The following is a 12,129-nucleotide window of genomic DNA, read 5'->3' as shown; positions in this document are numbered from 1 at the left end:
CCTTATATGAAAAGGAGGAATTTGCAGGGTTATGAGGAGAAGGTAGGAGAATGAACATTTCACTTTGTGTCATTCAGAGAGTAAGTGCAGACACGATGGGCCGAATGGCCTTCTTCTACACTGTGTCAACTCTTTGATTCTGTTTAAGAATTTAATATTCTTTCCTTCCTCTTTGTCCCAAATCTCTCTTTGTATGTCACTCTTTTCACCTCTTTTCTGATATCTTAAGCCCCATTTGGCTCTTCTTCTTTGAGGTCTAACTTGCTTCTTGATATTCCTTCAATTCACCGAGAGGCAGAGAGAGCGAGTGAACATTAGGCTTTATTAATCATGAACTTGCCTAGCCAGAGTCGGTTGTATAGGTGAATGCCGCCCACAGGCGGACGGTCTATATATGGCCCTGATGAGGGCTGAGCCAGGTGCGGAGCCCACCAGGGTTACAGTACAGTACCTGGAAGCAGCTCGTATCACCACTTCCAGGTCATAGGTCATAGGTTACAGTATCATACATGCATTAGGTGAATACATTCACCACATTCACCCCCTGTTAAAAAAATCAAGTCCAGTGGGGGTGACGTGGGGTGATTACATACTCCGTCTATCTGGAGGCCGGATAATTCTCTTCGACCTCCTCAGCTCTGGCGGTGCGGCCGGCACGGTTGTTGCAGGTGGTGACTCCAGGGGCGTTGTGTCTGGAGCTCGAGCCTCAGTCCGGCGTGTCGGAGACGGTTGGGGTGTGGGGATAGGCAGGGGGGTGATGGGTGGTGGCAGTGTCGGCGCGGGACAATACAGAAGACCCAGGGGAGCGTACGGGGCACTGGGGGTGGCAGCGGGCAGCGGGAAGGGGGCGCGTTGGCTGGGGAACCAGCTGGCACCAGGTCCTGGAGGGAGACCGTATCTTGCCGTCCGTCCTGGTGCGTGATGTAGGCGTACTGGGAGTTGGCGTGGAGCAGCTGGACCCTCTCAACCAGGGTGTCGGTCTTATGACTCCTCATGTGCCTCCAGAGAAGGACAGGTCCCGAAGTTGTCAGCCAAGATGGAAGCGAGACCCCGGAGATGGACTTCCTGGTGAAGATAAACAAACGATCGTGAGGGGTCTCGTTCATGGCTGTGCAGAGGGATGATCTGATGGAGTGGAGGGCATCGGGGAGGACATCCTGCCAGCGGGGGATCAGTAGACATCTAGACCTGAGGGCCAGAAGAACGGCCTCACATACCGTCGCGTTCCTCCTCTCCACCTGTTTCCCTGTGGGTTATAGCTCGTAGTCCTGCTCGAGGCGATGCCTTTGCTGAGCAGGTACTGATGTAGCTCATCGCTCATGAACAATGTGCCCCGGTCGCTGTGGACGTAGGCAGGGAACCCGAACAGTGTGAAAGTGCTGTGCAGTGCCTTTATTACAGTGGCCGAGGTCATGTCGGTGCAGCGGACAGCGAAGGGGAAGTGGGAGTACTTATCGATGACGGTGAGGAAGTATATATTACGGTTGGTGGAGGCCCTTTGAAGTCCATGCTTAGGCGCTCAAAGGGCCAGGAGGCCTATAGAACATAGAACATAGAACGATACAGCGCAGTACAGGCCCTTCGGTCCACGATGTTGCACCGACATGGGAAGTCAAAAAACAAAAGCCATCTAACCTACACTATGCCATTATCATCCATATGCTTATTCAGTAAACTTTTAAATGCCCTCAATGTTGGCGAGTTCACTACTGTTGCAGGTAGGGCATTCCACGGCCTCACCACTCTTTGCGTAAAGAACCTACCTCTGACCTCTGTCCTATATCTATTACCCCTCAGTTTAAGGCTATGTCCCCTCGTGCTAGCCATTTCCATCCGCGGGAGAAGGCTCTCATTGTCCACCCTATCTAACCCTCTGATCATTTTGTATGCCTCTATTAAGTCTCCTCTTAACCTTCTTCTCTCTAACGAAAACAACCTCAAGTCCATCAGCCTTTCCTCATAAGATTTTCCCTCCATACCAGGCAACATCCTGGTAAATCTCCTCTGCACCCGCTCCAAAGCTTCCTTGTCCTTCCTATAATGCGGTGACCAGAACTGTACGCAATACTCCAAAAGCGGCCGTACCAGAGTTTTGTACAGCTGCAACATGACCTCCTGACTCCGGAACTCAATCCCTCTACCAATAAAGGCCAACACTCCATAGGCCTTCTTCACAACCCTATCAACCTGGGTGGCAACTTTCAGGGATCTATGTACATGGACACCTAGATCCCTCTGCTCATCCACACTTCCAAGAACTTTACCATTAGCCAAATATTCCGCATTCCTGTTATTCCTTCCAAAGTGAATCACCTCACACTTCTCTACATTAAACTCCATTTGCCACCTCTCAGCCCTGCTCTGCAGCTTATCGATGTCCCTCTGTAACCTGCTACATCCTTCCGCACTGTCGACAACACCACCGACTTTAGGGTCGTCTGCAAATTTACTCACCCACCCTTCTGCGCCCTCCTCTAGGTCATTGATAAAAATGACAAACAGCAACGGCCCCAGAACAGATCCTTGTGGTACGCCACGTGTAACTGAACTCCATTCTGAACATTTCCCATCAACCACCACCCTCTGTCTTCTTTCAGCTAGCCAATTTCTGATCCCCATCTCTAAATCACCCTCAATCCCCAGCCTCCGTATTTTCTGCAATAGCCTACCGTGGGGAACCTTATCAAACGCTTTACTGAAATCCATATACACATCAACTGCTCTACCCTCGTCTACCTGTTCAGTCACCTTCTCAAAGAACTCGATAAGGTTTGTGAGGCATGACCTCCCCTTCACAAAGCCATGCTGACGATCCCTAATCATATTATTCCTATCTAGATGATTATAAATCTTGTCTCTTATAATCCCCTCCAAGACTTTACCCACAACAGACGCGAGGCTCACCGGTCTATAGTTGCCGGGGTTGTCTCTACTCCCCTTCTTGAACAAAGGGACCACATTTGCTATCCTCCAGCCAATGATGACATAAAAATCAAAGCCAAAGGCCCAGCAATCTCTTCCCTGGCTTCCCCGAGAATCCTAGGATAAATCCCATCAGGCCCCGGGGACTTATCTATTTTCAGCCTGTCCAGAATTACCAACACCTCTTCCCTACGTACCTCAATGCCATCTATTCTAATAGCCTGGGTCTCAGCATTCTCCTCCACAACATTATCTTTTTCCTGAGTGAATACGGACGAAAAATATTCGTTTAGTATCTCGCCTATCTCTTCAGACTCCACACACAACTTCCCATCCCTGTCCTTGACTGGCCCTACTCTTACCCTAGTCATTCTTTTATTCCTGACATACCTATAGAAAGCTTTTGGGTTTTCCTTGATCCTACCTGCCAAATACTTCTCATGTCCCCTCCTTGCTCGTCTTAGCTCTCTCTTTAGATCCTTCCTCGCTACCTTGTAACTATCAAGCGCCCCAACTGAAACTTCACTCCTCATCTTCACATAGGCCTCCTTCTTCCTCTTAACAAGAGATTCCACTTCTTTGGTAAACCACGGTTCCCTCGCTCGACGCCTTCCTCCCTGCCTGACCGGTACGTACTTATCAAGAACCCACAGTAGCTGTTCCTTAAACCAGCTCCACATATCCAGTGTGCCCAACACTTGCAGCCTACGTCTCCAACCTATCCCCCCCCCCCCCAAGTCATGTCTAATGGCATCATAATTGCCCTTCCCCCAGCTATAACTCTTGCCCTGCGGGGTATACTTATCCCTTTCCATCACTAACGTAAACGTCACCGAATTGTGGTCACTGTCCCCAAAGTGCTCTCCTACCTCCAAATCTAACACCTGGCCTGGTTCATTACCCAAAACCAAATCCAATGTGGCCTCTCCTCTTGTTGGCCTGTCAACATATTGTGTCAGGAAACCCTCCTGCACACATTGTACAAAAAACGACCCATCTAATGTACTCGAACTATATCTTTTCCAGTCAATATTTGGAAAGTTCAAGTCTCCCATAATAACTACCCTGTTACTCTCGCTCTTATCCAGAATCATCTTCGCCATCCTTTCCTCTACATCCCTAGAACTATTTGGAGGCCTATAGAAAACTCCCAACAGGGTGACCTCTCCTTTCCTGTTTCTAACCTCAGCCCATACTACCTCGGAAGAAGAGTCCCCATCTAACATCCTCTCCGCCACCGTAATACTGTTTTTGACTAGCAGCGCCACACCTCCCCCTCTTTTGCCTCCTTCTCTGAGCTTACTAAAACACCTAAACCCCGGAACCTGCAACAACCATTCCTGTCTCTGCTCTATCCATGTCTCCGAAATGGCCACAACAGGTACCTGCCAGTCCCAGGTACCTGCCAGTTCCCCTACCTTATTTCGTATACTCCTGGCATTGAAGTAGACACACTTCAAACCACCTACCTGAACACTGGCCCCCTCCTGCAAAGTCAATTCTGTGCTCCTGACCTCTATACTCTCAATCTCTCGTACCCTAAAACTACAATCCAGGTTCCCATGCCCCTGCTGTATTAGTTTAAACCCCCCCCAAAGAGCACTAATAAATCTCCCCCCCAGGATATTTGTGCCCCTCAGGTTCAGATGTAGACCATCCTGGCTGTAGAGGTCCCACCTTCCCCAGAAAGAGCCCCAGTTATCCAGAAATCTGAATCCCTCCCGCCTGCACCATCCCTGTAGCCACGTGTTTAATTGCTCTCTCTCCCTATTCCTCATCTCATTATCACGTGGCACGGGCAACAACCCAGAGATAACAACTCTGTTTGTTCTCGTTCTGAGCACCAGGCAGGCCTTGTCTGGCCGGTTGAAGTGCGGTTTGCACTCCGCGCAGACGTGGCAGTTCCAGGTCATTGTCTTGACCTCCTCGTTGGAGAAGGGCAGATTGCGGGCCTTAATGAATTGGGTAAACTGGGTGACCCCAGAGGTCAGTGTGGATAGCCCGAAGTCGGTCATCTTGCACGTTGGCACATGTGCCGCGGGACAGGGCATCTGGGGCTCGTTGAGTTTCCCCGGACGATACTTGATATCGTAATTGTAGGTGGAGAGTTCGATCCTCCACCTCAAGATTTTGTCATTTTTTATTTTGCCCTGTTGTGTGTTGTCGAACATGAAGGCGACCGACCGCTGGTCGGTGAAGAGCTTGAACCTCGTACCGGCTAGGTAGTGCCTCCAGTGCCGCACGGCTTCCACTATGGCTTGTGCTTCCTTCTCGACTGAGGGGTGTCTGATTTTGGATCGTGGAGGGTCCCAGAGAAGAATGCTACTGGCCTTCCTTCCTGGTTGAGTGTGGTGGCCAGTGCGACGTCTGACGCATCGCTCTCTACCTGAAAGGGGATGGATTCGTCCACCGCGAGCATTGCGGCCTTGGTGATGTCGGCCTTGATGCGGCTGGAGGTCGAGCGGGCCTCATCCGTCAGGGGAAAACTGGTGGTTTGAATAAGTAGGCGGGCTTTGTCCGCATAGTTGGGGACCCACTGGGCGTAGTATGAGAACAGCCCCAAGCATCGTTTTAGGGCCATGTGCCTGTGGGGAGGAGGGAGTTCTGTGAGTGGGCGCCTACAGTTGGGGGCTCCGTTCTCCACGACGTAGCCGAGGATGGCTACTCGGGTAGTACGGAAGACGCACTTTTCTTTGTTGTATGTGAGGTTGAGGGATTGGGCGGCCTGGAGGAACCTCTGAAAGTTGGCATCATGGTCCTGCTGGTCATGGCCGCAGATGGTCACATTGTCCAAGTACGGGTATGTAGCCCGCAAACCGTACTGGTCCACCATTCGGGCCATCGTTCTCTGAAAAGACCGAGACCCCGTTAGTGACGCCGAAGGAGACTCTGAGGGAAGTGGAAGAGTCGGCTGGCTGCTTCAAAGGCAGCGTAGTGGCGCTCTTCCGGGCGGATTGGGAACTGGTGGTAGGCCGACTTCAGATCGACTGTTGAGAACGCGGTACTGCGCGATCTGATTGACCATCTCCGCTATGGGGGGGGAGGAAATACGCATCCAGTTTGTGAACTGGTTAATTGTCTGGCTGTAGTCCACAACCATCCGATTCTTTTCCCCGGTCCTGACGACCACCACTTGCGCTCTCCAGGGGCTGTTGCTGGCCTCGATGATCCCTTCACTCAACAGTCACTGGACCTCCGACTTGATAAACGTCATGTCTAGCGAACTGTACCGCCTGCTCCTGGTGGCGATGAGCTTACAGTCAGGAATGAGGTTCGCAAAGAGTGAAGGGGGGGGGGAGACCTTGAGGGTCGCAAGGCTGCACACCGTTAGGGAGAGCAAGGGTCCGCCAAACTGTAAGGTCAGGCTTTGGTGGTTACATTGAAAGTCCAATCTGAGATGTCGGGGGGCGCAGAGGTGGGGGAGGACATAGAGCTTAAAATGAGCGTACTCTGCGCCCTGCTTCGCGAGATTGGCGATACAGTACCCCCGGATCTGAACTGAATGGGACCCGGAGGCAAGGTTTGTGAGGCGGGTGTGGAAGGAGCAGCGCCTTACCGTGTCGGGGTGGACAAAGCTCTCCGTGCTCCCGGAGCCGAAAAGATAGGAGGTCTCGTGCCCATTGACCCGGACGATCATCATGGAGTTCTTCAGCTGTTTTGGCTGCGACTGCGGGTAGCCTGTGTGATCGGTGGAATCACAAGATGGGCGGCCCCCATGAGTCTCACGTGTCGGGCTGGGTCGAAGGTGGCAACCAAGATGGCCGCCCCCATCGGTCGCACCTGTTGGTCAGTGTCGGGGCCGGCGGACAAGATGGCGGCCCCCACGAGTCGCATGATGCTGATGACTCATCTGACGGGGGCGTTCCTGGCAGGCACGCAGCCGCATTGCCGGGTCTGTGGGGCTGCGAGTCCATGGGTCGTGCCTGGTGCGTTTTTGATTTCTGAGCCTTAGGTCGGCCCAGACAGACTCAAGCAAAGTGCCCCTTTTTCCCACAGTCGCTGCACGTCGCTGTGCGGGCTGGGCAACGCTGCCGGGGGTGTTGGCCCTGGCCGCAGAAATAGCACTGTGGTTCCCCGGGCTGGGCTGGGACACGCGTGGCGCAGGCCTCCGACGGGGGGCCGCGATGAGGGTGTCCACGAGGGGTTCGCCAGGCCCACGGGGAACGCACTGAAGTTCTGGTAGGCCACCTCAAGCGAGGTAGCTAGCTTTACCGTGTCCTGCAGGTCGGAGGTCCCGTTTTCCAGCAGGCGCTGCCTGATGTAGTTCAAGCAGACCCCCGCCACGTAGGTGTCCAGGATCTGTGAGTTCATGTTTTCCCCCGCCGTCACATCTCGATAGCTGTAGTTCCTCGCGAGTAGAGTCAGGGTTTCCAGATACTCGTCCAGCGATTCTCTGGCACGTTGACGGCGAGTAGTGAGGAGGTGTCTGGCGAACACCTCGTCTACGGGCTTCACGAAGTGTGCCTTGAGGGTTGCGACCGCCGCCTCGTACGTGGCTGCTTTCTCGATCATTACTAAGATTCGGTGGCTCACCCGAGCGTGGAGGAGTCGCAGCTTGAGGGTCTCCGTGGGATGCGTTGTGGAGGAGTTGAGGTAGGTCTCGAAGCATCAAAGCCAATGTTCGAATATCTCCTTGGCTTCGGACGCGCAAGCTTCGAGTTCGAGCCTGTCTGGCTTTAGAACGGCTTCCATAGTGCTGTCGATGATTAATAAATTGATATACCTTCAATTCACCGAGAGGCAGAGAGAGCGAGTGAACATTAGGCTTTATTAATCATGAACTTGCCTAGCCAGAGTCGGTTGTACAGATGAATGCCGCCCACTTTGCGGCCGATCTATATATGGCCCCGGTGAAGGCGGAGCCAGAGGCGGAGCCCACCTGGGTTACAGTACAGTACCTGGAAGCAGCTCGTATCACCACTTCCAGGTCACAGGTCATAGTTTACAGTATCATACATGCATTAGGTGAATACATTCACCACACTTCTCTTCCCCCTCATACTGTCCTCTCTTTGATGATTTCTCATTTGGGTGCTGTGATCTCAAAAGTTCAATCTTTCTTTCTTTTGCCATCCCTCTGTGATGTCTCTTACCCATCTTTTTCTGCCTGGTCTTTTCCCTGCACATCTTACAATTCTCTCTTCAGACCTCCCTGTCTGTCCTTATCTCTCCTATGTCTCCCCCTCTCTCCTACATTTCCTATTCCACTTCCCTCTTCCATTTCTTCTTGTTTCCATGTGTCTTCTCTCCTGTGCCCCTTCCAGCACCCAACTGTCTCTGTCTCTCTCTCTTTCTCTGTCTTGATCTCGCTTATGCACACAGGAGTGATGTCTATTTCAGGAATCTGAAAAGGAACATTGAAATTGTTAGTTTAGAATATTGCTAACCTCAAATTTTTGTCCATCAATTGGAAAAAAACTGTATTGTCTTTCTCCTTAATGTAAAGCTATCCCTAAAGAAGTCCATTGTCGCTAAAATATCAGATATTGAATTAAAAAAGGCGGCAAAACATTAGCATGCTCAATATGTGGTATACAAATACTGGGAGTATTGTCACTTTTACTTGAAATTGTACATTAGTGAGCATATTTTTCTTTTAGATCCAGGTCATAGAAGAAGATAAACTTCGAAGATCGGGACAGCTTTTTGTAACAAATACCAAGGGCCAAGTTCCTCCACTTGTTACCACAAACTGTGTGGTGCAGGATCAAGGTAATGTAATTTGATTTCTTATTGTTAAATTGGTGATAAAATATTGAATAAAAGAGGTATAAGAAATCATAACAGGGTATGTAGCACAGAAGTGCAATACTACCATTCTCTATCATTGGCACACTTTATAACTAACCCACAACCAGAATTTGTTTGGTTAGTTTGCTGCTGCCATCTTACAGCCACGTAAAATCTGATAAGAACAAAGTTAACCTTATCCCGCTTAACTAAGTATTTGTATTTTGATATAATGCAGCACAAGGTTTTTGGTTTGCAATCTTTTTATTCTGTAGATTTCACCCAAAGCAACTCGAACTGTTTTTTGTGGGTTTAACAACCACCGGAATGTTTAAAACTCTCCTGAATGAGATCTGTATTTTGAAGAAACATTCTTTTGGCTGAGAAGTCTTCAACTGGGAGGCAGCTTGCCATTGGCTGCCGGCAGGATCTTCTGGTCCCGCTGAGTTCTATGGCACTTTGTGTTGCTTGTCTGCCCCACCACCAGGGAACCCACTGCAGAGACTCACTCGCCTTTGGCAGGACTCTGGAAGATCCTACCAGTGGAAGGGCAGGAAGGATTTTATTCTAAATGTGGCTCATGTAATATATGCAAACTGGAAAAAGTCATTCAGACAAGCAACAAAAATAAGCTTTGAAGAAAGAAAAGAACATTGTTGTGCTGTATTTGTACAAAATCCCTGTAGGATGCTCCAAAATGAATGTAATCTCACACCATATATACCTTCAATGATGCAGGTTTTTCACTGATGGGTGTTCAATTCTGTGGCGACTGAATTCTGCTTCTCCACTGAAAGTTGCAGGAAATTCATCCCAGCTAATTTTGACATCGGCAACAATTTCCTTGCAGCCTGACTAGATCAAAAGGATTTTGACCTTGAGTGAGGAATTGAATCATTGGCACCATGCTGCTTTTCCTTAAACAATTGTTGTGAATCCACCAAATAAAAATCATCAGCAGTTCAAGTAACCTTTTAAACAGTATCTTAGAAAGCAAGTTATGTAAGGCTTAATAACCAGCAAATTCTATGTCCTCCCATGGTATGAGTAATATCACCCAAACTTCTAGTGTATCAGGAAATTGCAATATGTTATGGTCCTGTTCACCTGTCAATCATTGAATTTCTTCCATTTCATTAGTATTCAGTCTTTGCTCACATAGTAACCAGTCAGTTGAGGTCCTAATATCATGCACAGGAGGTGCTTGCATGTTCCAGCCACAAGTCCATTGCCTGCCATATTGGAACAGGTGGTTGTGCTGGCATGAGGCTTACACATTGGAATTATCTAAAGGGAGGAAGACTTGATTGAAAGAAAGCAGAAGCAGCTACCAGAAGCAGAAGAAGGAGAATAGCAACGGAGGCCATTTCCATCGGATGTATTCAGGGAGCACTTCCTGACCTTAAACTTCCTCAGCATAAAGCTTCTGATGTCTTCACATCATGAAGCTGGCTGTCACCCGGATATGTCTCCAGCTGTAGCCAGAACATGAACCTTTTCCTTGTTGACCTGGGCAATACTGCCAATGGCTGTCAAACCCATCCTGGGCCTCATCGTTTTTATCACAGGCTTCTTTAAGCTGTAATAGGTGGCATCAGCTGCATCTCTCAATTCTCAGTACACCAATATATCAAGATGATCGCTGAGGCTCTATCCATCAGGAGGAGCAGGTATAGTCAGAACAAAGCAGTGTTGAGAGGGTTTTGCTCAAATGGCAAACTTCCCAAAAGTGCATGGTGCCATATACTGTACATATATTGACCAGCATGCTTCCTGTCACTAGCTTGGCATCATTTATCAATCAAATGGGACTCCAGACCCTCAATTTGCAGTTGCATTGTGACCACAGGTAACAGATCACACAAGTCCGTGCCTGCAGCATCAAAATTATTGATTTCATCCCACGTCAATCCTCCCTGCTGCTTTAACTCCAGCCAGGTCCTGACATTACAGACTGGCTGTTCCTCTTCCAAAAATTGTCTCCCTGTTGACTGCAGCCAAATATACTTCCCACTTGTATCATAAATTCCTACTATCTGCTCCCCCATTGCCCATTTACAGGATAGTGTCAATGAGTAACACAGGTCGCATTAGTTGCATACATGTGTGAATAAAGTAATGAATCAGTACACACCCTTCGCATGCTGCCTGATTAAATTGAAGTAGGCACATATGCAATGTGTACCCTCACTGCCTGATCTGGGTGCAGTTGGAATTTTAAGTCTAAATTTTTTAAAATAGAAATATTTGAACCAAAATCATGCCCTATTTTGGAATTATTTCAATTATATTTCCATTAGTTTTCCTGTTCTTGCATCACTATTAAAATGGCTGCTTGACAAATATCAGCCAGTAGCATAAGGGTTTTTGGTTTGCTAAACCTGATACACCTCAACCAAGTGACCCCCAGAGTTGTGATCAACCAGAGAGGCCCACACCAAAAGAGTGTGCCGCATTTCTTCCTGTTCATACAATGGCAGTTAGAAGCAGCTGGAACAATGAAGCACTGTCAAGTCTTGTCCTTTCAGTTTGTAATCTAATTTCTCTCAGGCAATAAGATAGAGTAGTGTTTTTGATGACTATTCGACTTAATCACAATATTTGCCACTTTGATTTGCTGAAGTGAATAGACATGATAAGGCTTATATTTACCCCTTTCCATGAACCATTGGAGAAAGGTAGCATTTACCCCTGCATTGAGTTTTAATTTCAATGCCAGAAGTGCAGATCTATTGAGTCCTGTCTAGCTACAGGATTGCATGGGATCCTATATTTTCTATAATATTATCAGCAATTTGGAAGTCTTCAGTAACAATCAACAACTGTCAATTTTTCTGACTAATGTTTCTTCTGCTTCTGCCCAGGAATATAAGGTCAATGCTCAGTTTTTATTTATCTTTTAAAGGAAATGCAAGCCCTCGTTTTATACGCTGTACAACTTACTGCTTCCCAAGCACAGCAGACATGGCCAAACAGTGCCAGATCCCTTTAGCAGCTGTCATCAAGCCTTTTGCAATATTACCACCAAATGAGGTAAGATAATAACTGGCTGAATGTCATGGGAAAACATGGTATCAAAGGGGATAAGTCAGACTGCTTTGATGCAATGATACTGATAAAGAGTCCTCCAGTTAATTCTTCAAAGTATTTAAATCAAAATTCATCATGGCCCGTTGGTTCTGGCGTGTAAAATATTAGTTTGCAACTGTGAAGATTCGGAACTAAGCCAGATAAATATAGCCAACCAGATCATGAAAACTCAACAAACTGATCGTTACAAACTGCATGTAAATCAAAATAAGCAGTTACCAAATGATCTCCAAATAAAGAAATTACTAACAATATTTCACTTTTTGTAGCTTTGACTTCACCATGAATCAGAATCACTGTAAATTAAACATGAATTAACAGGCAAATGACACTTTAAATAAAAAGGTACAACTTTAAAAGAACCACAAGCAATCACACCACTCCCCA

At 48.1% G+C, this 12,129-nt stretch overlaps 1 protein-coding gene across 1 annotated transcript in view; it reads left to right on the top strand.

Moving 5' to 3' along the window:
• Nucleotides 1-12,129, top strand: part of LOC140408667 (protein transport protein Sec24D-like) — a 278,487-nt gene that overhangs the window by 95,531 nt on the left and 170,827 nt on the right. The window contains exons 7-8 of the mRNA XM_072496182.1: nucleotides 8,523-8,634; nucleotides 11,558-11,685. Coding sequence (XP_072352283.1) covers nucleotides 8,523-8,634; nucleotides 11,558-11,685 — 240 coding nt within the window. The remainder of the gene's footprint in view (nucleotides 1-8,522; nucleotides 8,635-11,557; nucleotides 11,686-12,129) is intronic.

This window comes from Scyliorhinus torazame, chromosome 3 (genome assembly GCF_047496885.1).
Source record: "Scyliorhinus torazame isolate Kashiwa2021f chromosome 3, sScyTor2.1, whole genome shotgun sequence".
NCBI classification, from domain to species: domain Eukaryota; kingdom Metazoa; phylum Chordata; class Chondrichthyes; order Carcharhiniformes; family Scyliorhinidae; genus Scyliorhinus; species Scyliorhinus torazame.
This window is presented reverse-complemented; position numbering and strand designations above follow the sequence as displayed.